We start from the raw sequence: 27966 nt of genomic DNA on the forward strand, positions 1-27966 counted from the left end.
AATCCACACAATTACCATAATCATTTTTATTTTTTATTTTATTTTTCATAAATTATATCTCTTCTTGATTAGAATTATCTTAATTAGATCATAATTTAGTTTGTGAGAAATTAAAATCTGAATGCAGCGAAGTGTACCTTAATTATTGTTTTCAATCTTCTATTTCCTTCCTTGTAATAGAAGAAGTCTTTAATCTTCTATTTTTTTAGACTTTATTTATGTGAAATGGTTCTTCCATTTGATGAGTACGTCAATAATTTTCTCTCTCAGTTGATGGGGACGCAAAGGAGAATTGATCGTATTCAAATGGGGACCATTACCGTTACATATAACTAATATTAAGTTAGTTATTATAGTTAGATCATTTCTAATTTAATCCCTTCATAAAATTAGAAATGTCACTTAGGTATCCTCACTTTATATTCATGACATACACTCATGATAAGCCATAAACTTAATTTCACGTTAGATCACATTCTTTTGGTTTATATTAAAGATACACTTGCACAATTATTTATTATACTAGTGACCCCATAAATTACTCTGTTCAATTATTTTTTTGTTCGTTCTTTTTTAATAAGTGAAATCGTTTTGTATTTTGGTTTATTCATCCAAATGTACATCTAAATCATTGACGTAAGTTTACTAAATTTTAAATCAATGTAATAGATTGTTGATTCGATCTCTTAAAATATCGGTTTGGTCGGTTTGATATATTGACGAATTTATATTTTTTACAAAATAAATAATAACTTTTAGTCATTGTCATGTAATATGAAGAAGTAACTATATCATTAATAAGGTCAAGTAGCACAATAAGCCTAAGAAAAATCTGAAAATTCACATTTGTGATATCTCTTATAAAAAATAATAATAATGTGATTATAGGTAAACAAAAGATCCCATATGTATATAAATTTTGTCTTAAAAAATATGTGTAAGCAAGCTAATAATAATGAGTTCCTCTAATAATGAGTTACAAAAAGGACACAATCTCCTTTTCTTTGTCCAAATTTGATAATAAAATGGTTATTATATAAATGATGTAAATGAAGGCTATATTAAATAAATAGTATTTTAAATTATATATAAGTATTTAAATGTAACTAAAATAATTTTGATAAATTTAAATTATAAACCAGTTATACTTGACTCACATGCCAATTGGGTAATTAGGTCATCCCCATTACTAAGAAGGAATATAGCTATTCTCCTTTGAAATTTGATAATTAAATTGATTCTCTATATTCTATTATTATTATTATTCAATATGAGTAAAAGTGGTGTATAAAATTTTACTATCATTGCTCCAACAAAGATTTCATTCTCTCTCAATTAGAACTTGCAACAAATAAGAACATGCATGCACATGATTTGCTTCCTTAAGTCAAATTAGGTTATTCCCACTTTGTCTTCACCAAGACTTTGTTACCTCTTAGGCCCCATTTGATCTTTGTTTTTTTTTTTAAGTAGTTTTTACCTAAAATCCAACCTCATTTCAACCATATATATAAATATTATTTTTATTTATTAAAATATCAAAATTATCTTTTATTTAATAATTTAAAATCAACTATGATTTAATGTAGATAGATAAAAATAAAGATATTTTCGTCAATAAAATTGATTTTTTCTTTTAAATGAACAAACCGATTTTTTTAAGAAAAACCCTAACAAAAAAATCAAACGATCTCTTAGAACTCTATTTTGATATTATTTTTTCCATTATTTATTTTGTAAGTTCTTTTTTTTTAACACTCCCTATCCATAATATTATTAATAAAATTATAACTATAAAATTATTAAATACATTAATTAAAATACAAAAACATTATAATTTTAGTTTTATTAATTTTAAATTTTAACTATACAAATCACAAATAATTCATTTTTTTTATCAAAAGCAAAATATTTTTGTACAAAACCACATAAAAATCCTAGAATATCCAAGGCCTTGTTCGGATTGGGGTTATTTAAATAACCTAGAGAGAGAGAAAAATAATGATGATTGATGATTTTGAGAAAATAATGATTGTTTTTGGTAAAAAGACTTAAAGGGTATTGATATATATAAATAAAATAAAAAATAATAATTTAAAATAGAGGGTATTTTAGTATTTTGGTTAATGAAATGAGTGATGTGATTGGTGAAAAGTGATTGATTAGAAAAGTGATTTGGTATAGATTAAATAAAAAACTTTACAAGAACAAGGCCCAAGATCAACATAGTCTAGTTAGCTAGATTTTTCCTTTTATATATGATCTTGAGCTAGTATGAAAATTTTAATTAATTATATCCATTTTTAGTTTTGATGTGATATAAAATTCCTTATACTTATAAACCAACAATAATAATAATTATATGTTTTTAAATTGAATGTATTCGAATTAATAAATATTATTGTTAGCAAAATGACAAATTAATGACATAATATGCCAATCAAAGTGGGATTAAGTTTGTGATGGGCATGGTATGCAGTCAACATCAAGAAATGGAAAATCTCATCATCTTTGTAATAATTTGCCTTGTAGGAAGAAAAATATGGTTTAATGGATGCCCAAATGAACATTTATGATCGTGACATATTGTAGGGTTAGCTAATATATATATATGTACCCCTTAAGATAAAGTTTAAATAGAGACCTAGACCTAATTTAGAGATTTTTAACTTTCTTTTATTTTCGTAAAACAATTATTTGTATAATTAGTGAACAAGAACATGGGAGCACAGTAGAACACTTAAGCAAACTTCATCCACATGGATATTTTCGATCAATTATTAATAGGATAAAATTATGATGTTGACTTTTTACGAACCTAAAAACAAGTCAATTAAATAAATCTCGAACTTAAATATGAGACAAATAATTTTTTTAAGTTTTATCGTCGATCAATTAATGATAAAATATGTTATTTATTCCGTATACACACAAAAGAAATGAAGGAATTTGCTAACAAACACATAAACAAAATTGTGTCATAATTATTTTTTTTAAAGGATTAAATTAATACAATTAATTTGGAGCAAGGATTATAATTAGTTTTCATATTTTATATCGTGGAACAATTATTAATTATAAATGAAATGATAAAAAGTAATTCATTTAAAAGAAAACTGTGATATTGTACAAATTTATTTAAATTAAAATGGTAATGTCCACACCTAATTATTAATTTTGATAAAAGTATGTGTTTGACACTAATTAAGTAACAGACAAATTATAATGATAAAAGGATCGATAATGAGTAAGACGTGAATCTTTTTTCATCTCTTAAAAAATATAAAATATATATATATTAGGATATTTTGCAACAGTTAGTAATTAATTAATTAATTAAAAAGAGCATTGAAATGAAATGACGTACTGTATATGAATGAACATTACAATTGAATATTATTAGGGCCACAAACCTAGCTAGCTATCTAATTGAGATTTCATGAACAGACTCAAATGTCTGTATGTACTATACTACATTTATTATTATATAATAAATAGTTCCATCCGACCCAAAACAAACATGGGACTTAGAATATGTCCACGTATGCTTACTTCTAAGTACCGACGCTTCCAAACAAATTCAACTGCTAGATTTTTAGAATTAATGTTTTGTTTGGATTTAAAGATGTTTTTTACTAAGATTCTCATATAACTGTTTCGATTTGAGCTGCTTGAACAAACAAAAAAAAATATAAATTTATTTAAAATTTGTTTTCTTATAAATATTTATTTAAATTAAAAAAATTAATAACGTTTTTTTCATTTAAATTCAACTTTACTTTAACTAAGTATGTTTTCAAACTAATAAAATAAAACTTTAACTTATAAGAAAAATTGAAGTGATTACTAAGAGAAAAAATATTATTAAGTTTAATTCATATTTATAGTTTTATAAGTTAAAGTGGATGTTATAATCTCGTAAAATGGAACTTGAAGTTATGCTATCATCCTTTTTAAAAGAGTATAAAAAATAAAGAGTTTTGACATTTATTTATTTTGTATCTATCTTTACAAATTTTAGTTTTCTTATCAAACTAAATCTTCTACAAAAATTGAATGATGTTGGTCGTTGTCTTTAATTTGGACCATCTAAAGGACACTAATAATTTATATATATTTTCTTTTAAATATGTATTTTGTTTGATGAAGTTGGTTATTTAGGGGTAAAACTTGATTTTTTATAAAAATAGATCTTGTTTAGTGTAAAATATAAAAATTACTTTTTAAAATGGTTAGTTATTTAGTTACCTTTAAATAATAGTATAATAAAATTATAAATATTTAAATGATGGGTATTTTGGTATTTGATATTTAAAAGGACGGTTTAATTGATGAAAATATGTTAGACAAGATTTTTTAATTTTTAGTAAAATTTCAAAATAATTTGCTTGATATAAGTTTTCTAATTTCATTTTGGAATTATACTTATTTTTTTTTATAAATTATCTATATATCACATAATTATCATTCTAACTATCAAATAACTCATTTCATTAATTAAAATATTAAAATATATTTATTTTATTTAAAATAAAATAAATTTTAAATACTTGTAATAATTTAACAAATTAAAAATCCAAATAACTTACCTTTCTTTAAACATGATTTTTTTATACCAAATTCAAAAAAATCTTAAAAAACTCAATACTATAATTTTTTTTGGATTTTAATTTTTCATATTTGTAAAAATAACATTCTTATCATTTTAGCAATTAAATTACTCATTTCATAAAACTAACTACTAAAATATCATTATTTATTTGTATTAAATTTCAATTTCAATTTTAAATATAAAATAATAATTTCATAAACAAAATTAAAGTTCAAATGATTTTTTTTTTATCAAACATGATTTTTAAACAAAAACTTATTCAAGATCAAAGAAGAAATGTGTGATCCGCAGTGTTAGTTGGCTTAATGTAAATTGACGTAGAATGATTTTTTAATTAATAGTTACGTACGTGATGATCTCTTGCCAATTATATCATAATTATTACATGCATAATACAGCTCCAATGAAATAGTATGACATTATTTAATTTAAAAGAGACAATTACAACCAATTAGCTAGATAGAAATTGGTCAACTTTGGCTGATTATTTATTTATACATTGGTGTGTGTTTAAGTACTCATTATTAATGCTATAGTACATTATAAATTAAACTAATACAAACGTGTGATATGTATATATTGAAATACGTGCTCATATATAAAAATCAACTTATAGTTGTAATATTTGAAAATGTCAAATTTTCTGTTTATTTATTTTTAATCATATTATGGTTATGCTTAAATAAAATAAAATAAATAAAAGGTGGGGAAATGATGATGATAAGGTCAAAAATACAAATCAATCCTCCCTCCCTCCCCCACCACCATATGCTCTCTCTCTCTTTCATTTAGGTTTGGTTTGATGGTGATGGTGATGGATGAACAGCTTAGCTAGGGTTTTCCCCATTCTCCATAGAAATATAAAATATTAATTAATTAATTATTATTAATAATAATAAGAGAAGAAGGGTCACTTTCACTCAAGGGAGGGTTGATGAGAAGTGAGAATTTATAGTGGAAAAGTTGTAATGAAAAGAAGGAAGTGGGACCATTTAGATTTTCTCATAGATTCTTTCTCACTTGCAAATTTACAATCTCATCCTTGTTTCTCCTTATCCCATATCATAAATTAATAATATATGATTTTTTAAAATTTTTTGCTTTTGTAATTAAGTAGAACCGACCCTATTAAAATTGAAATTGAAATCGTGATATTTTGTTATGTTAAAGTTGATTCTTACCACTGAACTAACTTGGTGATAGAATACTTGCTTTTAATTGAAATTGAAATCGTGATATTTTACTATGTTAAGTTGATTCTTACCACTGAACTAACTTGGTGATAGAATACTCGAATATATGATTTTGATTAGTTAATTTTGAACTTTATTCTAAATTATAAAAATTTAATTTTTTTATACAAATTTTGGGAAAATGGATATTTTTTAATCTTTTTTTTGATGAATAAATGTATTAAATATAATAAGTATGAAAATACAAATGAATAAGAATGAAAGGAAAGTACGAGTCTTCTTCTTAAATATGGGTAGTAAGGTAGGGGCCTCCTCTTTCTCCCTCACATGGGGCTTCCATAAATGCAAATGCAAGCCACTGGACCCACCTCAACTGGGCTCGCTAGCTGTAACTTTGTGGCCCAACCCACTCACCAACCAAATATTCTCTTACTACCCTAATTATTTACTTTTTCACCACCATATTTTAACTGTCTACTTTTAACTTTTAATTATAATAAAAAATCTAAGAAATTTTATTGTGTATGTTTTAAAAAAATAGACATTTTTTCCATATTTAAAAAAATAAATACAGACTTACCTTTCTCTAAAAAATTTTCAATAAAATAACAAAAAATAATAATATTATAATAGCAAATGTTATTAATATATAAAGACAAAAACAAAAACAAATAATAAATTATTGGTTTATTATTTAATTATTTTCTTTATTTATTATTTATTAAAAAAAAATCTATTATAATATTTAAATAAAAAAATTCTATTATAATATTATTAAAATTTAGTCAAAGATAAACAAAGTTATGTTTTAAACAGGAGATAAAATCGTATATATATATCCTAAAAACAGGTGCTCACATGTCTTTATTAATATTAAAAATGAATTATTAGAGTGATAAATATTAAGAGTAATTAAAAAAATAAATATTAATTGATTCAATTAATAAATAATAATTCATTTAAAATCATTCTAAAATAGTTCCAACCAATAAGGGTATATATAATTCTTTAAATAATATATTTGAAGAAAGATAGATTTGAACCCTAACCAATAAGCCGTGATTGTTCAATATACTTAATACATAATTAATGTTTGATTAGACTTGTAAATTAAGAAATTAGATTCTAATTCTGATTTGGTGTTGAAAATAACACTTGAGAGAAAGAGAGGGAGTAACATTGATTTTTTTTTTTTTAATTTTGTATCAAAAGTCATATATATTTATAAAATAATTAAACAAAAAAATTCCGTATCTTGAGATTTAAATTTGAAGTGGGGTACTTAATTAATTAAGATAAGATGGGTCGGGACCCACACACTTGCATGCTTATATGGTGTTTATCTTGCCTATTAATTAATTAACTAATTAAGATGAGATTAGGGATGATTAATCATTAAATGGACACAAAACACATATTATTATAATTAAAATTGAAAATGTCATTTCTTAATGTTTTTCTCTCTCTAAATATATTGTCTTGTTATTTTGCATGCAAGATGGCAAGAAAACAAGAAAACAATCCTTTTTGTTTCTTTTTTTCTTGATCATGTTTTGGGTGACAAAGGGATGGACTCTGAACAAAATACTTAGGAAACCTCAAACAAACACAAATCATATTAATAATTACTATAATTAGTCTTAATTTAATGTTGTTTGGTTGACCACTCCTCACTAATCATATATTCATGATAAATTATCCAGGGGACCATAATGATCCCTTCCATTTTCATCATTTAACAAAAAAAAATTGAAAAAAAGTCAAACCCTTTATCATATCACTCAATAATATTTAATTAATCCAGTTTTATAATGTAATTTGGGATGATGATCACCATGCATTATCTTAATTCAATTTTATATAATAATGTTTAGATTCCTGGTTGAAAACGTAATATATTTAGATAATTTGTATTAGTAAAAGTCTGGCCCAACCAAATATTTTGATAAGATCTTATCAAATAAATTAATTAAAACATTGGGTCAAAAAGGGAAAAAGGGAATAGATATTGAACATTGTGGTTCATTTGACATAAGGTCTTGGTGGAGTACTAGTATATATAAGAATAATTCATTATTTAATTAAAAGTTAGTGCTATATTAGTGTTCAACCAAAAACCTTTTGTAATATTATATAACTTTTCATAAATTATTATTGATGATTACAATCTACAAATTTTATTTGATCAAATCATTTACTCAATATAAATAAATAAATAAGCCAGCTTGATATACACTATCTGAGATGCCACAACTAATTCTCTTCTAGATTAGAAATCTAAAGTCTTCAATGATTATTAAATAAAAAATATGTAAACTTGAAATTGGCATAACAATATGAAGATTCTTCTACTTCCTTTTTTTTTAAATTTTTTATTAGCCTCTTCAATCTTTGGACTAGGCTCTTAGTCCTATAGCGAAAGGAGAACTTGATCGTGGGTAAGAAGCGCTTTTCCATGTGTGGTTCTATCAAACTCATTTTAGTCGACAAAAACCTGAGTTTTGGACTGGGCTCTTAGTCTATACCAAAAGGGAACTTGATCTTGATCTTGGGTAACTTTTCTATGTGTGGTTCCATCAAACTCATTTTAGTCAACAAAAACCTGAGTTTGAGCTATTGGCTCCTTAGTAATTCATGCCCGGATTGGAACAAAACATTTCAATGATATGGAGTCAAATGATCAAAAGTTCCTATTAATTTGTTTTTAGAATCGAGACCCGAATCTTAAAAAAGATTTCAAACTTGGATGAAGAAATGTAAAGAAGACAAGAACATATTTATGATGACAGGATCTGGATCAGTCCGGATAACCGCCCCGTCGAAACTGATCAGTTCAGGTAACTCCTGTACTCGAAATTTGGGGGCGGTTCCTGTGCCCGAAATTTGACATGCCCAGCACCTGTTCAGATTTGTCGATAACCAGCTCAGATGACTTGTTCCATTTATTGCTGACTAATGATGATGATTTTCAGCACAAGCCCCCAATGTTTTAGCACGACCCTCGGGTTCCTCATCCCCAACATCAATCATAGGGTTCTTAGTGGGGGTCGAACACGAGATTTTACTTAGACAAAGACTCTTTATACATGAGATATACCATTTGCTTAGTCTAAGATTCTAAAGTCAATAATGTTGTTTTATCTTATGAAGACAATTCAAATTATATATATCCTAGAAAGAGTTGCTTTACACTACTACTACAAAGGTGACCAAATAATAATGCAATTTCTCCTTCCATACACCAAGCACAAGTACCTGTCTGTATGGTAGCTATTGAATATCTGAAGACCTGAGAGCAAATACAAATACCAATTGAGATAAGAGAATTACAAAATCCAAGGATCAAAGAATTTCCATATAATATTATGATCATTCAATCTGACTTCTGATTTCGGTTTCCCCTAATAATAATTAAAGGATATGTAAAAACAAATGTAACTTACTTATTATTGGTCGCTTTCATCGAAGTCAAGGAGGAAATCGGTTAAGTTTTCTGAATCCACAACAGCTTCTTCTAGAGACATGTCATCTTTCTTCGGCTTACCCACCTTGCATTCAAACAAACAAACAAAATCTTATATTAGAAAGATGACAACAACAATAACATAGACAGGATTTATTCAGAAATAGTAAACCTTGGATTTGTTTGGCTGGGGAGTAGTCTTCAGAACACTCCAATTTCGCGATATTTTCTCTTCCTCTTCTTCTTCCTCGGCTTCACTGTCCCCTGCTTCGTCCTACATCCAATTAACTTTTTATTATTCAACTCAATCGTAACATCAACCTAAAAAGAAAGATAAATTAAGTAAACTCACATCATTTTCCCCAATATCAATTGCTTGAGCCAATGCCTCATCCATGTCAGCTACCTGTTTGTTTCCATTCATCCATGTTGTTTTCAAATAAAGAATTTGAAAGAAACTGAATCTTTCTAATTTATTATACCTCAAGCTCTTCAGTTTTCTCGTTGGCCAAGATCTGATCAAGCTCATCTCTTGATATTATCTTCCCATGCTGACACCACATCAAAGCATTGTCATCATATCAGATTTCAAATTGGTTCTTTCATAAACGCACATTAATAATATTCAACTGACTGACCAACCTCTTTCAGATAAGACAACATATTCGGGGTTGGTTCATGAAAATCTGGACCCCTGAAATCAATCACCTCATCTGGATCTTGGATATAATTGATAGTTGGATACACCGGATCTCCACCCCAAACTGCAAAGAAAGGATGAATCGTAACAAGTAAATGAAAATGCAAAAACTTGGAAATTTATGACATACTTTCTTTGATCTGATCCTCCCGCATTCTCATAGCCAAAGGATCCCTTTTTATTCGAATATCAGTTCCCATCATTATCCTATACTCTCTATCGGTTTGATGAGATAACATTTCGATTAACTGTGTGTTTTCATCTTCACCAGTCTCCTCGAAATGTTTTTGAACAGCTTCACGTGAAGTGTCCCTCTTCCAAGCTTTTACCCATTCTGAGTAGAATGCAAGTGGACCTATTCTTTCCAATCTCTCCTGCTCAGCCTGTAGTCTCTCCTCTTTGAAAATATGACGTCTAGCTCTGTAAAGAGATGTCTCTGTTAAAGTTGGAGTTTCACCATAAAGCTTTATCTGACCAGTCTCAGCCATAGCTTTAAGAAACACAGTTTCGCTATCGGGGCGTCGTCTCTGCCATCTGGACCATTGTTCCTTGTCTGGTTTTCTCCAGTTCCACCATAGTTCATCGCTAGTGAGAGCCTCCTCTATTGGTTTCTTCACTTTAGGATCAATAAATGGGTGAGGAAGACCAAGTTTCTTGTTTAACTCGTATTCAGTTAAGTTCTCTTTCACTTGTTCTGTCTCATAGACAACATAATCAGATGATACATCTTTGGATTCTTCAGATCCATCGTCAACCAACTCTAACTCATCACTTGTGACTACACTTACTTCCGAAGAATCGGAAGAAGCTGGTGAATTGTATTTCTTTCTCCTACTTCCTGGTTTCTTACCAAAAGATGAAGATCCTGACGGTACTCCACTTGGTTCAGGAGCATTGGCAGCTCTGACTCGACTGGCTGTTCCCTCAGGCCAATAATCTTGGCCGGGGATACTTGCACGAGCGCCAGAGGCAGGTTCAAGCTGCCCGGATGTTGAATCCAAGTAACTGTAATATGGAAACCGCTCAACAGTTACATGCTTGATGGAAGGTTCTTTCTTTTCTGCGTTTTCTTTATTCTCTTCGTTTTCCTTATTCTCTGAATTCTCACACTTTATACAAGGATATGAAAGAGTTGTTTTTGATTTTTTACGCAACCCAATTCTTGATTTCCATATGGGTGCTGCAAATGAACCTGCAAATGATATCTGAGCAATCCCAGAATTCATGTATCAGATTAACCTAAATGCTGAGAACAGAGACTCGAAATGAATACTACATTACCTGAAAAGGATGGAAAGGGGATTTCTTAGCGACAAGAACATCTCCGGCAGCCGTAATTCTCAAACCTCGATCTGAAAAAACAAATAGAATTATTGAAGAAACAATAGCTAAGAAATAAGAAAACGGAAGTTGGGAAATGAAAAGTAATGAATAAGGAGGTATATAAGCAATAAGAAAGAACCTTGATACAACAAAGTTGGAGATAAAGACGCCATTTTTTCTCAGTTCAAAACAATCCAATTAATTGATCCCATTCATATAGAGATAAGGTATACAATTAGTGCTGGAGTGATAGAAATCGAACTGGGAATTCTCAAGGGTTTAAGGTCTCTCTCTTTCTCTTTCTTTTTCTCAGTTTACAAGATAAATTATTAATCCATTCCGACCAACCGACCGACCAGTACTACTGTGTTCTGGGCTGGGTGCCATTTTAGCTCCCGTTACTTGGCCCATTTGGAAAAAGATGATTTTTTTTTTTGGAAGACATCTAATTGTTTTTTTTAAATGGGCCAGTGGGCGTGTTTGGTTTATTATTTTTCTAAATTTCATAAGTAATGTTCAAATATGTAAGTTATTTGAAAATAATGAATTTGACCACTATTGCATAACACTGGACTATGGATGGCATAGCAGAAAGGAAGGAGAAGATGAGAGGAAAATCTCTGTAAATTTCAGTCTTCCGAAGTCGAACTTCACGCTTCTTCTCCCATCACTCTCTCCTTTCCCGTTTCATTCTCTTGTAGTCTAATCTTAAGTGTAAAAGGAAAATGAAAAAAACTCCATTAAAGTAGTAGTGAGATCAGAAATTAAGGAAAACCCAATAGTCCTCGTCGAGTGTTTTATGCAACTAATGACCAAACACAACAACACAGCTAGCTAGCTAAGCCTGAAAGTGTATAATATAGATGGATTTAAGTTCTTTTTTGACGTCCTTATTGACGTCCTTCGTCATATTCTTGTTCTTGATGCTTCTCTTCACATGGCTCTCACGTAAGCAGGGAAACGCTGTCATTTACTACCCTAACCGGATCCTGAAAAGTATGGATCCATGGGAAGGTGGGTCCAGAACCAGGAACCCTTTTGCTTGGATCCGAGAAGCCATTTCTTCCTCAGAACAGGACATCATCTCCATGTCCGGTGTTGACTCCGCCGTCTACCTCGTCTTCCTCAACACCGGTTTGTCACGACTTCACTTTTGTTTTGTTTGTTTAATTAATTAATTAAATGGGTTTGTTTGTTTGTTTGCAGCGATGAGAATCTTCGTCTCCTCCGGGGTGGTCCTACTGCCTCTTCTTCTTCCAATTGCCGCCACTGATAGGAGTTCAAAATCGACAGGCGCAAGCACCAGCAATGGAACATTCAAACAACTCGACAACCTCTCCATGGGACATGTCGGAGTAAGTAGTCATTCATTCATGATTCATCATCCCCTGTTTTTTGTTTTGTTTGTTTTGTTTATTCTGGATGGATGGATGGATCGAAATACAGGAAAAGAGCACGAGGCTATGGGCTTACGTTGTGGCAGAATATTGGGTTTCTCTGGTAACATATCTTCTTCTATGGAAGGCCTACAAACACGTTTCCGCCCTTAGAGCGTCGGCCCTAATGTCACCCCAAGTTAGATCCGAGCAATTTGCTGTCCTTGTTAGAGATATACCACCTCCTTCCCAAGGCCAATCCCGAAAGGAACAAGTCGACTCCTTCTTCACCGACATCTACCCTCGTACCTATTATAGATCAATGGTCATAACCGACAACAAAAAGGTATATAAAATCTGCTTTTACGCACCATATATACTTGAACATACATACATGATCTGTTCTATTGGTTTTTACAGGTCAATGAAATATGGGAAGAGATACAATCTTTTAAAAAGAAGCTGGCTCGTGCCCAAGTAGTTTACACGAATACAGGAACCAGGCCGAAGAACAAAACCGGCTTCCTCGGACTTTTCGGGGAAAGAGTAGACTCCATAGAGTATTACACCGAGAAAGTTAACGAACTAACACCTAAACTCGAGGAGGAACAGAAATTGACACTCAGGGAGAAACAACAATGTTCTTCGGTCGTGTTTTTCAACAACAGGGTATCCGCGGCTTGCGCTGCCCAGAGTGTGCACGCCACCATGGTCGATACTTGGACGGTTATGGCCGCTCCAGAGCCCCGACAGCTTATTTGGCCTAACCTTCCCATGAATTTCTACAAGAGGCAGGTCCGGCAGTATATTGTTTACTTTGTGGTGGCGTTGACGATACTCTTTTACATGATCCCTATTGGATTTGTGTCTGCGGTCACGACACTAAGCAATTTGGAGAAGTATCTGCCGTTTTTAAAGCCAGTTGTTGAGCAGAATGTGGTTAAGACTGTCTTGGAGGCGTATCTTCCTCAGCTTGCTCTTATGATATTCTTGGCTCTATTGCCTAAGTTCCTTTTGATGCTATCGAAAGCCGAGGGATTGCCTTGCGAGAGTCATGCGGTTAGGGCTGCCTCAGGGAAGTACTTTTACTTCACCATCTTGAACGTGTTCATTGGCGTTACGATAGGATCTACCCTTTTTGATACGTTTAAGGATATTGAGAAGAATCCGGATTCGATTGTTAGTGTTCTTGCGAGAAGTCTTCCGTCTCAAGCCACTTTCTTCCTCACTTACGTCGCGTTGAAGTAAGCTTTCTTGACACAATATAAATTAACCTAAATAGAACAAGGCCTTAAATGTTTGATCATTGATGTTCAGGTTCTTTGCGGGATATGGTCTAGAATTGGCGCGAATAGTTCCTTTAATCGTGTTCCATTTGAAGAAGAAATACCTTTGCAAGACGGAAGATGAGATTCGAGAAGCATGGACGCCAGGAGATCTAGGCTATTCAACTAGGGTCCCGAACGATATGCTCATCTTAACCATTGTCCTTTGCTACTCCGTCATAGCTCCAATTATGATCCCGTTTGGCGCAGTTTACTTTGCTCTCGGTTGGCTAATTCTCCGAAACCAAGTTCTAAAGGTTTACGTTCCATCTTACGAGAGCTACGGGAGAATGTGGCCACACATACAAGCCCGGGTGCTGGCAGCATTGTTTTTATACCAACTTACAATGCTTGGATACTTTATCTTGAAAAAGTTCAAAAGTGCGGCAGTATTAATCCCGCCTCTAATCCTCACTTTGATATTCGGCTTCGTATGTAGTCACAAATTCTATGGGTTCTTCAAGGACCCGGCATTACAAGTGGCTTGTAGGGAGCTCAAAGACAATCCTAACATGGAAGTCATTTTCGAATCCTATATCCCGCCTAGCTTGGTTGTCGAAAAGTTGCCTGATGAAGATCAGTTGGACGACGCCATTTCACGAGTGTCTAGGTCCGTTTCGCTCATCTAGACTGCTTGATAAATGGAGAAAATGCGCATTGATGAAGGAGGTTTGCCAATTTTTAAGCTTGTACATTATGTGAATGTGTATGGCTAAGATTTGCCAATTTGTTGGTTACATATTCTTTTATCCGAATCAAGATTCGGAAAGGAATTAGGTCAAATTGTGCTTTCGGTTAGAAGTGTGACGAGTTGAAATAAGGTAAATCGTACCAGACATTGTGTGAACCATCCAACTTTAGGTTATGTCATATGTACTTCAATGCACCTCAAGTTATATATTGTGTCAATACCTTCATGTAAAAATTGATGATGACATTAACTTTATGTTTCATTCAATCATATATTGTTCATTCTTCAATTTGGATAGTTTTTTTTCATGTAAACTTCCAAGAAATCATAATCTCAGTCACTATGCGCCAAAAACATGTGTATCAAATATTGGCGTCGCTCAACAACAAACGACGGCAAAAATATTTACCGTCGCTCATTTATCGACGTTTCAGTGTTTAGCAGCTACTTTTCATAATTAGCAACACTTGTTTCTGATTTTAGTATTTAGAGACGTTTATTAAGAACACCAATTAAGAATCTGAAATAAGCTCCTGCGTCATTGCTTGATTCCTAAGGGAAAACATCTTACAAATCTAACTCCTCCATACATAGATAGTTCATAATCTACTAAATTTGCTTCATAACCTCTATCTATCTCAATTCTAATAATTTCATCTTCTTCCCCTGTCTCAAATATATATACATAATAAACTCCCACTTCAGAAGAAATCAAACCGCTTCGAAGAAGAAGACGACGACTGCTTTAGACTCCTTTGCCTCAACGATATTGACCCTTTCTCCCTTCTCTTCATTCCGGGTATCTCCGGCGGCGAGAGAGACCGTATAAGGGCAAAGTTTAGCCCCCTAAAGAATGGATGAGTTTTCACCTCCGCCGCCCCACGTTTCGACCCCAACCGCTTCTCTGGGTCCTTAGCCAACAATCCAGATATCAACTCCCGGGCATATCTCTCATCCGCATTTGCAGCCAATTTGGTCGGAAATTCCAACGGCATCTTCACAATGTTCCTAAGAGTAGACTCATTGGTCTCTCCGGTGAACGGCGCCTGTCCATACATCATCTCGTATATGAATATCCCCAGTGCCCACCAATCTACGCCGTTCCCATGGGACTTTCCGGCAGCAACCTCCGGCGCGATGTACTCATGTGTCCCAACAAAGGAGAGAGACCTGGCCTCTACAGGCTCGGCCACGAACTGACGGTTTGTAGTCACTGTTGTTTGAACCTTCTTCTTAGACCGGGTGAAACGGGTGAACATGCATGAGAGCGGTGAAGGGTGTTTGGCCGGAGAAGAATGGTGAAGTTGAACGGCTGGGATTGAATCAGAACGAAGAGAAAGGTCGAAATCAGAAAGCATGATGTGACCGTCTGATCTGACTAAGACGTTTTCGGGTTTCAGGTCTCTGTATATGATTCCTAGCATGTGAAGGTACTCCAAAGCTACAAGAACCTCAGCAGCATAAAACCTGCCCATCATGTATCAAATTGAAATCAAAAATATTTTCTAAAGTTCTTGGGAATTGAAAGGACTGGGGAATTTAGGGTAAAAATAAATTTCGATGATGATTACCCACATGAATATGTTACCTAATCTGGAAATTAGATTTAACAATTCCAGGTAAAATAGATAAAAACCCTAATTGAAAGAGAAAAGAGGACAGACTTCTTTTACAGAGATGAAAACGACTCAACGATGAACGAACATACAATGGGGACCATTAATTTTCTTTCTGCAAGTAGAAAGAGAAAAACAGTATACAGAGAAGAAAAGCAAACTAAATTCCAAATAACATTTGATCCGCATAGATCGATGCAACAGCGATTTGATTGAATATTTACTTCAAAAGATTAATGAATATACCTCGCGGAGTTCAATGAAAACCGTTTCTGAGGTTGTTTGTGCCTGAGACTATGAAGATCGCCGCCGGAGCAGAACTCCATCACCACACAAGAGAAGTGTGCCGCCTCGAATTCCGCATGGAGTGTAGGAAGAAACGGATGATCCAGCATCCTCAAGATCTTCTTCTCCGTCTCCGCTCTTTCCGTCTTCTTCTTCTTCGCCAGCACCTCCCGATCCACGACCTTCATCGCATACACACATCTCTCCTCCTCCTCGTCACGGAGGGAGCAGAGATACACTTTCCCGATGTCTCCGGCACCGATCTGACGGAGAAGACGGAAATCACGGAAGCTCAGGCCGGACTTCCGACGGAACGCGGCGGACCTAATCGCCTTCCATGTTGAGTCAGACGAACGATGAGGTTTCAACAGCTGTCTCTTCTCTAAAGAATGCTGCTGGTCCAGATCGGCGACGGCGTCGAATGACAGTCGGCTAAAACTAGGGCAACTATAATCGCTACTCATCGAACTCTGGCTTGATCTTAGTGTTTCTGAATCCGATTCCAGCATTGTAAACAATTGCAATCAGTAAAACGACTTTTTCCAGACGGTTATAACTGCATTCAAAATGCAAAATGTATGATCAGTTAGTTACAACTACCGTTCTAAAATTAAAGCTCATAGAAACGGCGATAAACAGTGGAGTACAGTACGTACCTTTCGGATTTCCGAACGAGAAAAGAAGAAAAATGGCTGGAAAAAGTATGAACAGAGGGCGCTGTAAAAAAAGTAAAGACTATCTTTAAATTCAATGGCACTTTTTAAGCATTGCCGCCATTAATGTAGAGTTTTCGTCAGCTGCTTCAGGTCTTTAATATACCAAAACAAACCTCTGATTCCGTACAATGTTGGAGAAAAAAGTGAATACGATGGAGAAAAGATAGTGAGATGCTCTCTGTAATAAATAAAGAGAGAGAGAGAGAATGAACCGAGAAAGAAGAGAGAGTTTGAAGTGGTATTTATACAAGAAATTGGAATTCTGGTTTATTTGGATTAACTGCGGTAAAATAATAATTATCCAATTACTTATACGGATTTACAGTTGGGCTAATTTAATATAACTTATTCTTAGCTTATTTACCTAGTTTAATAAATAATTTTAAACTTGAAAATGAATAAAAAAATATTTAAAAATAATAAGAAAAAAAATAATTAAGATAATAATCTTAGGAATAAAATAGAGAAAAAATAGAATTTAAAAAATATATTTAATTATAATTTTTTTTACTAACAACTTAAGTTTATTACGCAAATACCCCTAAGCAATTTATAAACAGAATTAAACTATGACAATGAAGATTCGCGAAAATATGATTAAACAGCCTCCATACTTCTTTACTGTTTACAAATAATCCCATTTTCATTTATGTATATATATATATATATATATATATATATATATAAATTAATGATTTCAGAAAACTACTCTTTTTAAAATTCAAGAAACTTGAATGAATGCCAACAATAAGTTAGGGGCTCCATCTTGATCTTCTTCCTTCTGATAATAATTTGTTCATTTATTGTAAGACTTTATTAATACTCTTAAATTATCTATAATAAATAATTCATCATTTTAATACATAGTTATAACTTTAAGTTTTTTATTTTCAATAATTTAATTTGTTTTTATTAACTTAATTTTAAATTTAAATAAATTGCTTATATTAAAAAATAAAATGTAAAAATAGATTATTTTAAAATTTAATTCAAATTAAAAATAAATAATAGATAATATAATTAAATAAATAAATTAACAAAAATATACTTCATAATAGATGTAAAGCATAAAGATAGTTTGTTATTTACCTTCTTCTTCTTTTCTATATCAATCTCTTGTCTATATAAAAGTTGAGCTTAATTTTAATATAAATATTTTATTATTATCTTAGAAAATTACATTTATATATTCATTATATTAATTATAAACTGATACATGTATATTTATATTAAAATATCAAACTAACTCTGGTTTTTTATTTTATATTTAGTTATTTTAAAATATATATTTATCACATTATTATTTAATTATTTAATTAATCAATTCAAATATTTTTATTTTTATAATTTAAAATTTAAATTATATATATATATATATATATATAAACATTTTAATAATTTAACTAAATACTTTTAAAATTAATTTACTGAATAAAATTTAAATTTGAACAAATTTTTAAATTGGGACTAACTATTGAAACAATTTTATTCTTAAAAGTTATATAAAATAAGGTTTGTCTCAACGGTTATAAACGTCGTTAACTTATTATCTGCTTAATAATTTCATTTCAGTTAAGTGAGTGTTTTGACTATTGAATTTAAAAAAATACGATAGTTAAATATTTCGTTGTTTAAATTCGATAGTTAAATTAGTGACAGAAATTATTTATTTATATATATCATGTAAATAATAAGTTAATCGAGATTAAAACTATTAAAAAAATATTAATTTTGTATAACTTTAACAATAAAAACTGAATTTGACATATTCATTTTAATTTTAATAATTTTTAAATAACAATAATCAAAATTTCTCTCTAGAGTTTTCTTTTATATTGAGTTTTCAAGATTTATTTTATAAAATCTTTCTTAAATATTATTGTCCCATAAAATGGGATTTTTTAAATATTTTTATAAAGTAAATTATCAAATTATTATTTTATTTATAAAATTTGAATATAATAAAAGTAAAGTAAAATATTTAATTTTATAAATTAATTGATTTAATAATTAGAATAATAAATATATATATATATATATATATATATGATTAGATGATGATTGCCCTTCAAATATTAAAATCATACTATTTATATTTTCATTTAATTAATGTAACATTTGTAGTAATGACTAGCATGACCAAACTATGTAAAAAATAAAGTCTATTAATGCGGTTTTCATAATGTCAATTATTTTTTATATTTTTTTTAATGATGTCAGTCTTCCTAACAACTATTTCACATTTATTTATTTTAATTTCATTATTATTATCTGTTTATATAAAGAAATAAATAAATTAGTTTAGAAATGAAAATAATTAATTAAAAAAATTACCGTATAAAATTACCAAGATTTGACTTTGTCAGGCGTGGTGACGATGCTCGCACGTGAGTATGCAGGTTTAGGGTAATAGCGTGTAGGGGCTGTAGGGAAAGCACAGCCTTTGATAGTGTTTGGTGACATAAGCTCACTCTGATCTGTGTAGAAACGGATGGTTAAGATTGTGAAACGTGGCGCAAGGGAAGGACGTTGCTTATCAAGGGTCTCTGACCACCCACTCTACTACTATTAAGGGTCTTGATAAGAGTAACAATACATTCCCTAAACTCTCATTTCCCATAATTACCTTGGATTTTTCTTAACGGATCTTTATTTTATCATATTTTTTAAATATACTGTTTCATTTGAATGTATACGCATTAATTTTTGTTGTTCATTGAAATTTTATTTATTATATAATAACATTTTATATAAGAGTATTATTAAAACAAGTTAAATATATTTATATTATTTTAAAATAATATTAAGTTAATATTTATTGGACTAGGGTCTGTCCTACCCATTGACCAAAGGCTCACAGTGCAATAAGACCAGAAAGTTCATGTATTGAGGCAGAACCTACCACCTCAAGGGCAGTCCAAAACATTTTAAAATTCATTGTAAACTTTTTTCTAGGCCTAACCAAGTATTTCATTGATTATATATATATATATATATATATATTTATAAATTCAAAAAAAAAATCATTATTTATATATTCAAGTCATTATATATGATCGATAAGTTGATAATTGTTTAAATTTATTTTTTACTAGGGCAATCCAAAGGCGACAACTAAAACTACACTACTCTTGAGTCGGTCCTAATTAGGCACTATTTTTTTTTTGCAATTGAACTACCGGGTCATATAAGTAATAAATAATTACTAACAAAATTTTAATTTTAAAAATTTTCAACAATATCAAACTATTATTATTATTAAGTAATCAACCATCTTAGTAAATTTATTTATTCTCCGAATATTTGAAAGTTCAACTACAAAGTATCTATTATTCTCTTTAAAAAAATAATATTTATTTAAAAAAAAATTGATATTAGTTAATTATAAAAACCTATTTTTTGAAAATAAAAATAAAATATAATTAAACTATAAGACATGAAACTAATTTTATTTTATTATAAATAATTTATATTTTTCTTTTAGAAAACTCAATGGGTAATGTATATATGTTTTTTGGTATCAATAATATTGATTCCGTACCGTATCAAAATCTCGATATACCATCAATATTCAATATTTTGTTTTTGTATAATATCAATATATCAATACTGCTGTATACCGAAATATCGGTACAATATATTATATGTATAAAAAAATTATGGTATATCCAGAATCGGAGATGAATTTGGAATCTATTCAAACTAAAAAAAACTTATAAAATTTATTTGGGTAATAATAATAATAATATTAAGCAACAAAACAATTTACCTAGTTTATTGTGTCTATTTTCATTTACCGACAATAAATTGATCAATAACGACGGTATATCTCGTTAAATATTTTGGATTAACCCGGACTACAACCATGTTTGTCCTATGAGAAAATCCGCTATTTGGTGTATCGAACCTAACATCATACTTTAAAATATATATTATTTATATTCTTTAATGAATGTATCACATACCAAACATCAAATTTTATAATATATATCTTATACAATTTTTTATATTTCAAATCAAATGATAATTAACAATACAATTTATACTTATTAAATATAGTTACCGATTATATATTAATGTTATATCTGCAATGGTTTAACTTTTATTAAAATTATTATTGTTTTTATACGAGTTTCAGTAATAGTTATCAAAAGTTCTAGTATCAGTAATGCTCGTTTCTGTAACGAATGGTAACGGTTTTATTCGCTGTGACAGAATGTTATCAGTAACGACTTTTAAGATTTTCAGTAACGACTTTTAAGATTTTCAATAACGGTTTTCGCCCTTACTGATACCCCTTTTTCTACTAGTGATTATATAATTTGAACCCTATATAAACCTCCCTTAAATAGTTTAGGTCGAGCATATATGAATCACAAAAGAACTTCGTATTCTACTGTTGAACGATAAGATAATTCGGTCTTCTAGACATATCTTTAGATTGCGTTCTTTCGCCACTTTGATCAGACGGTACACAATTTGTCTTTTAAAGATTTGTCGGTCCATGGTTTTCTTGCCCCTAATTTCCCTCTTTTATGTTTTCTCACTTTTTATTTATTCGTTCTTCTCTTTTTGTCTATTTGTGTCGCTGAGATTTTCTCAATATCTCAGCTGCATGTATTACAATCAATAATTTCATAAACTTAGTGGATTTGGTGTGACATAATATAGTGGGACCCAAATTAAAATATATATATAACTTTTTATAAACTTTTCCAAGCTCTGGCCTAAGTTTTTGCATGAAATTCTGCAAATGAATCATTGTCTTTCAAATGCTCTATTATTTTGTAACATTTAAATAGTATTCTCTCATTTATGCATGCACGATTAAATAATATTATATTATTTACAATATATTGACATTTTAAAATAATATTATGAATTTATTTAGACATTTGATAATTTTGGAAACTTAAAAATTATATAGAAAGGATAAGAGCCTCATTTTTATATACTAGATAACTACTTTAATTATGAATCAAACAAACTCTATATAGTCTCTCTTCTTATTAGTTCTAAGTATTATCAAATAAGTTTTCCAAATAACAATACAAATTCAAATTTGATATTAAATTCTACTTTGAATTATTCATTTAATACTGGAAGTAAGACAATATGTATGTTTTATTTAAAGCAATTTTATTTATTATGTATTCTTATTAACAAGAGATTAACTGGTCACGCGCTTTAGACAAACGAACTGAGTTGATTATTTTAGAATGAATTTGGTAGCAAGTTATTTATAAAATGGGTTAATATATGTGACAATTTTGTTGTAAATAGAGTGTTCTGTCCATTTTTTTTTCTAGGAATTTCAAATAATGTTTGTAATCCTTTGTACTATAAAAGATAAACTCAAGAAGTTGTAAAAACTTATTTTACCCAAAAGAATATTACCCAAAAGAGGAAGTTCCAACCAGTTCAAAACAACTTCTTCTATCCATCCATTGGAATTGCTTTTGATAATAATGCACAAGTAAATATGAGTGTGGAATAATTCCCTTTAATTTGTGTCCAATTAATATTTGAAAATAATAGTTTTCTATTTTGTCTCCTATATGAAGATATTTGTGTAATTATTTGATGATTTGGTTTTTATATAATTTATAAGAAAAATATAAAAATCTTGTTTGGTTTGATGGGGTTACAAAAGATATAAATGAAATAGGATGGAGAGAAAATATCGATTTTCCAAACAGGGCAGTTGCTTCATGCACATGACAATTCATCAGAATTGGCAGCAAAAGTTAACAAATAGTTCGAATGATGTGGTGGCCCGCTTCTTAGCTGGAATTGTATTTATTATTATTATTATTTTTAATCTTTACAATTCATTTAACTATTTAAGCAACGTCAAATAGAGAATGAGACATAAACAAATAAATATGATCAATTCCATAAAGCATGAACATATTTTTATGTTCAAAATTCAATCACTAGTGAGGGTCGGTGGGTATGGCTAAATGATTGTTTATTTATCTTTTTAACATTTTATTATAGCCTAGTCTAGTTAGTACTTATGATCATTTCATAACATTAATAATCCATGAAATTAGTTAAAGTATAAGAAATCGTTTAAAATTTTAACTTTATTTTATTAGGAATACTTTAAGTTAAAATCAGAGAGGATCATTGGTGCAAGCGAATTCAAAAAATAAAAATGAATCTAAGGACTTGTTCGATGAATGATGAATGAGTTATTGGGATAAAATTTAGTTTTATTCTAAAACTCAACTCACATCATCAATCTAATCTATCTATTTATCTCTTAAAATACCAAAATTATCCCTTATTTTTTTAATATAAATTAATTATTAAATAAAAATCTAGAAAAATAAAAGGTATTTTGGTCAAAAATAAATAAAAACTGTTTTAAAAAAAACTTAAACAAAACTCAAAAAACCACTTTCTTAAGGGCTTGTTTGAGGAAAGGGTTGTTTGAGTTTTATCTTAAAAACCCTTATTGGATAAAAACTAAGAAAAAAATAGTTTTTGAAATTAGAAGACTAATTTACCCTTTGATTTTAGAGGATATGGTGTAGGTGAGAGAATGATAATTGAGAGAGAGGATAAAATTAGAGGATAATTTTGATATTTATATGATAAAATTATTTAATTTAATGGTTGATAAAATGTTTGAATTTTGGGATAAAAACTAGATTTTATTCTAAAACCCTTTAATCAAACGAAGCCCAAACAAGCTCGTTTCCACAATCTAATTACAAACAAACAAGTACTTATTATTTATTATATTTCACAGTCATTTCATCTGTATTATTGTATACAAATTTAGATGAGACAAAACATATATATTAAAAAAATGAATAGATAAATAGCTACAAATGTGACTAGCAAGCACCACCTAGTACAATAATCTAGACCTAATATAAAATGGGACCCCTTGTGTTAAAACTTGATTGGACATATTTTTTATCTTATTTAACTTAATTTACTCAACTTTTCAGTTATATGCTATACTATAGATTATTTTTATAAACTCTATAAAAAAAAATATGATAATATTAGCTCTTGTAATTTTGTTAATAATATTAATATAAAAACAAATTGGAACATGTAAAGGGATGGATGGACTGGACTGGTCTGGACCTGACCTAACTGTGTGAGGAAAAAAGATGAATTAAGGCATTTTCATTTTCTTGTCCCATTATAGAGAAAATTAGGGCCAATGGACCCATTTCATTTGGGGCAGAGTTAATTTTGTCTGGGAAAAAGGCAGGCAAAAAGGTACATCTAGTGGGGTTCATTTTTAATCAATGAAAAAGCAAACTTAATTACTACAAAAGAGCTAGGGACCAATTTTTTCCATAAATAAATAAATTAAAAAGAGGGACCAACAACCCCCATTTAATATGCCTTAATTTGTTTAACAGTCATAATTTTTCATTTTAATGAAAAACAAAGTATTATATATGGATCAAAATGACATAATTTTGAAAAAAATAAACTATAGCAAAGTTGTGCTTTTCTTAGTTTCAGCACCCGTGCAAAATAAGGTTGACATAAGACATACAAATTGTTTAACCAGCTGTTGTTATATCCTACAAAATAAATGTCCCCATTACAATATTATTGTATGGGTCAATACCCTTACATTGATAAGGATATAGATAAGGCAATCAAAATATAAAATAATATGTTGTCACAATAAGCAAAGTAGGTGGAGTTTAATAGATGCATGCATGGCAATAATATTATTGTCATATATATTATAATAATAATAATAATTTTAATTTGATAACACGCATTATATATATTTCAAATGTAAAAAGTCTTGTCAAATAGATAAAATATTTTGAGTTAGATTCTTACTAATTATAACTGTCTTAAGTTCTCATATGTAAATTCATTATATCTTAATAACTATGTAGAGATGCTTTAACTTCTTAAATTAGAAAAGAAAAAGTAAATTTATATATTATTATTGAGTTAGAGCTTGTTTGATCTTTGGAGTCTTAATTAGTTTATTTTTTATTTTTTAAATTGTCTATAATCTAATCATCTTTTTATTTATTCAAATACCAAAATTATCCATTCTTTAATTTAAAGGGTGCTTAACCCAATAATCTAATTTTTTAAAATTTTATCAAACCCTTTTTTTTAATGAAAAATTCTGATAATTAAAACCCAAACTTTTAGATAATAAAATCCAAAATATTTATTGATTAATTTTTCCAACAAAAAGGAAATAGCTAGAGTTTGACATATATATAAACCTACTTATAAAAATAACAAAACAAATTAATTAATCAATTACTAAATGCGCTAATAAACCCAAGAAGATTTGCTAATCCTTAAGAGATCTTGTAGGGATCAGTCCCCTTTTTAGTACACCTTTAATTAGATGATTAATTAATTAATTAATTAATTAATTAACTAATTGTTTTTTACTAAAACTCTTTTATCTTATCCCAAAACACACTTAGTTAGACTTTGAGGAAGCATATCCCTCTAAATCTACTTTCTAAGGACAACTATTTAATTATTATAATAGTTTATATATCACTTTTAATTATTTTTTGGTACAATTTCAAACTATAAGCTAGTGTCCGTCTTTAGCATCTTTATATGGAATAAACCTAAGTTTAGGGCTTTCAGCCATTTCGTGCATATGTGTTTTAGGATCATTGAATTTGTGAAAAACCTAGAATAAGAAGATCTAAAATGTAAATTTTTATTGATGAATCAATGTTTTAATAACTATTATTAAAAAATTATACGACAAATTTTACAATGCTTGGGACCCCTTGTCGTGAACCATTGCGATTCTTTCAGCCACGATTCTTTTCAACAATCATACCATCCCAATTGAACACGGGTCCAAGAATTATAAGTCAAATATTAGTTATGATTCTTCTTTTTTATAGAATTCATGTGGAATTTTAAGATGAAAATAATAAGAGGAAGAGAAGAGACCACATCTCCAATATTCCCGGTGTTATGGTAGGGGGAGACATTTGGATAGAATAATTAAAAAAATTGTCTTTACCATATAATATGCCACATCTACACCTTATAAACCATATATTATCATGTCATATAAACATTTAAATAAATTTGTCATGCACATGTCAAATTTCATATAAACACACACAACGACAATGTGACAATCACTACTCATTATGGTTATATTCCTTTGCACAAATATTGCTCTTTTTATCTCATTTGTTGACCACAATTAAACCGAACAAATCAGCACTTCTTAATGTCGAGAATATTTTACTATTGTCAAAATAGAAAAATATATAGTTAATTGCACCATAAGGTAATTGAAAATTTAAAATATTATATATATATATAAGAAAAAGAAGAATCTGAGTTATTGTTCCTAAACATGAACACTGTTTGTTCTGATCATTGTGCTCCCATGTCTGCTTTATAACTCCACAAAACAAGGCTAGTTTTTTTTTCTTAAAATAATTAAATTGGCATAATCATTATTGGTTTCTTAGAATTTGTCTATAGTTTAGCTGCATGCATTTTTTTTATTTTTATTTTAAACAAAAATATCAGAAAGAAAGACAATTTGTTAGCTTATCTGATAGAATATTTGGCTCAATCATGACCTGGATTTTTATATAGTATTAAATTACAAGACAATGGATTCAATTCATCTTTAAAAAAAAAGTCATGATTTTTTAAGTATAACTAAGAGCTTCATATGAATAAAAAATAATATCTTTTAAAATTTAGGACAAATACTAGGACTGAGATTTGAATTTGATGTATTAAAGTTTTTATAGTGTATTGTTTGATATGGGGTTTTGAGATTTTTTGGAATTTTATTTTCATTCTCTCTTGTTACAATTACTATCATTTTAACGGGATTTGTATGTCATAATATGTACCCTCTTCAATTGTAAGTTTATTTTAAAATTTAAGGTGGGTTCACATTCATATCTATATATATATAATGCTGTTTAATTTTTAAAGTGTTCGGATTTTCGGGTCGAGAATTGTGGTTAATTTGGATATATGTGAGAGTAAATGGATACTTGTGTCGGATTATGAGTTGACCCGCCCATAAAAATTTTATCGTAATATTTTTTTCACGATTTTTTATATATTACCACTCGTGCAAATGCACTCGATAAATGCTAGTTTAAAAAGTGATACATATTGTGACTCATCTTGAGATAAAACATATCTTTTCCATTTTAACAATTAAATTAACTCATTTCATAAATTAAAATATTTTTATTTTAAATAAAAAAATATTATAGTAATTTAACAAATTAAAAATTCAATTAACTTGCTTTTTTTTTTATTTTGATGATTTATTATTTTTTACAAAATTTTAAATAAATAACCAATATCCAATTGATTCAGAAATTTTTTATTTTTGTTTGTTTCATCTCTTAAATCCCAATTTAATAAAAATATTTGAAAGAAATTATTTTGTCGACCCAATCTCAGCTGTAATATTTGACAAATCTATTTCCGGGCTACCGAATTCAGTTGGCCCAATTTTAAAGGACATATCTCATCACATAATTTAGGCCCGTCCCGACGTTCTCTACTTCTTAAAAAAAAAAGGAGAGAAGATTCGCTGCTTTCTTTTGATTGTTGTTGTAAATTAAATATCATTATTCTAAAATTAAATTAATAATTTATTAATGAATATAATATATATAATTTTAAAAAATAA

The 27966-nt window shown here is 29.4% G+C and overlaps 3 protein-coding genes across 4 annotated transcripts; 1 reads left to right on the forward strand and 2 right to left on the reverse strand.

The window, feature by feature from the left end:
• Positions 1-8923: 8923 nt before the first annotated feature.
• Positions 8924-11613, reverse strand: LOC124914360 (protein PLASTID TRANSCRIPTIONALLY ACTIVE 12, chloroplastic). Of its 2 annotated transcripts, none has more exons than XM_047454889.1 (8): positions 11431-11613; positions 11250-11320; positions 10099-11173; positions 9911-10032; positions 9751-9819; positions 9621-9674; positions 9441-9542; positions 8924-9344 (listed from the first exon to the last, which is right to left on the reverse strand). In XM_047454889.1, the coding sequence occupies exons 1-8, from the start codon at positions 11462-11464 to the stop codon at positions 9252-9254; spliced, it is 1620 nt and encodes a 539-aa protein (XP_047310845.1). In that variant the 5' UTR covers positions 11465-11613; the 3' UTR covers positions 8924-9251. The 2 variants fall into 2 exon arrangements, with proteins under 2 accessions (XP_047310845.1, XP_047310843.1); XM_047454887.1 differs by having other exon boundaries at positions 8924-9353; positions 11431-11612.
• Positions 11614-12058: 445 nt separating this feature from the next.
• On the forward strand, positions 12059-14621 carry LOC124915351 (CSC1-like protein ERD4). The gene is made up of 5 exons (XM_047456050.1): positions 12059-12425; positions 12498-12646; positions 12738-13013; positions 13088-13911; positions 13985-14621. The coding sequence occupies exons 1-5, from the start codon at positions 12155-12157 to the stop codon at positions 14619-14621; spliced, it is 2157 nt and encodes a 718-aa protein (XP_047312006.1). The 5' UTR covers positions 12059-12154.
• A 586-nt stretch (positions 14622-15207) lies between these two features.
• On the reverse strand, positions 15208-17488 carry LOC124914816 (protein kinase PINOID-like). Its single transcript, XM_047455426.1, has 3 exons — positions 17241-17488; positions 16546-17140; positions 15208-16150 (listed from the first exon to the last, which is right to left on the reverse strand). Exons 2-3 carry the CDS (start codon positions 17091-17093, stop codon positions 15385-15387), a joined length of 1314 nt encoding a protein of 437 aa, XP_047311382.1. The 5' UTR covers positions 17094-17140; positions 17241-17488; the 3' UTR covers positions 15208-15384.
• Positions 17489-27966: the final 10478 nt, after the last annotated feature.

The sequence above is a fragment of the Impatiens glandulifera genome, chromosome 9 (genome assembly GCF_907164915.1).
Source record: "Impatiens glandulifera chromosome 9, dImpGla2.1, whole genome shotgun sequence".
Lineage (NCBI taxonomy): Eukaryota > Viridiplantae > Streptophyta > Magnoliopsida > Ericales > Balsaminaceae > Impatiens > Impatiens glandulifera.

What these genes read in the sequence shown, in the direction of transcription:
- LOC124914360 (XM_047454887.1), bottom strand. Translation starts at nt 11,464, where the DNA reads ATGGCGTCTTTATCTCCAACTTTGTTGTATCAAG. An exon ending in TCCAACTTTGTTGTATCAAG is followed by an intron (nt 11,321 to 11,430) that starts GTTCTTTCTTAT and finishes TTGTTTTTTCAG; the next exon opens with ATCGAGGTTTGAGAATTACG. An exon ending in TGTTGTCTTATCTGAAAGAG is followed by an intron (nt 9,820 to 9,910) that starts GTTGGTCAGTCA and finishes ATGTGGTGTCAG; the next exon opens with CATGGGAAGATAATATCAAG.
- LOC124915351 (XM_047456050.1), top strand. Translation starts at nt 12,155, where the DNA reads ATGGATTTAAGTTCTTTTTTGACGTCCTTATTGACGTCCTTCGTCATA. An exon ending in CCTCGTCTTCCTCAACACCG is followed by an intron (nt 12,426 to 12,497) that starts GTTTGTCACGAC and finishes GTTTGTTTGCAG; the next exon opens with CGATGAGAATCTTCGTCTCC. An exon ending in TCATAACCGACAACAAAAAG is followed by an intron (nt 13,014 to 13,087) that starts GTATATAAAATC and finishes TGGTTTTTACAG; the next exon opens with GTCAATGAAATATGGGAAGA.
- LOC124914816 (XM_047455426.1), bottom strand. Translation starts at nt 17,093, where the DNA reads ATGCTGGAATCGGATTCAGAAACACTAAGATCAAGCCAGAGTTCGATG. An exon ending in TTTTCATTGAACTCCGCGAG is followed by an intron (nt 16,151 to 16,545) that starts GTATATTCATTA and finishes CATGATGGGCAG; the next exon opens with GTTTTATGCTGCTGAGGTTC.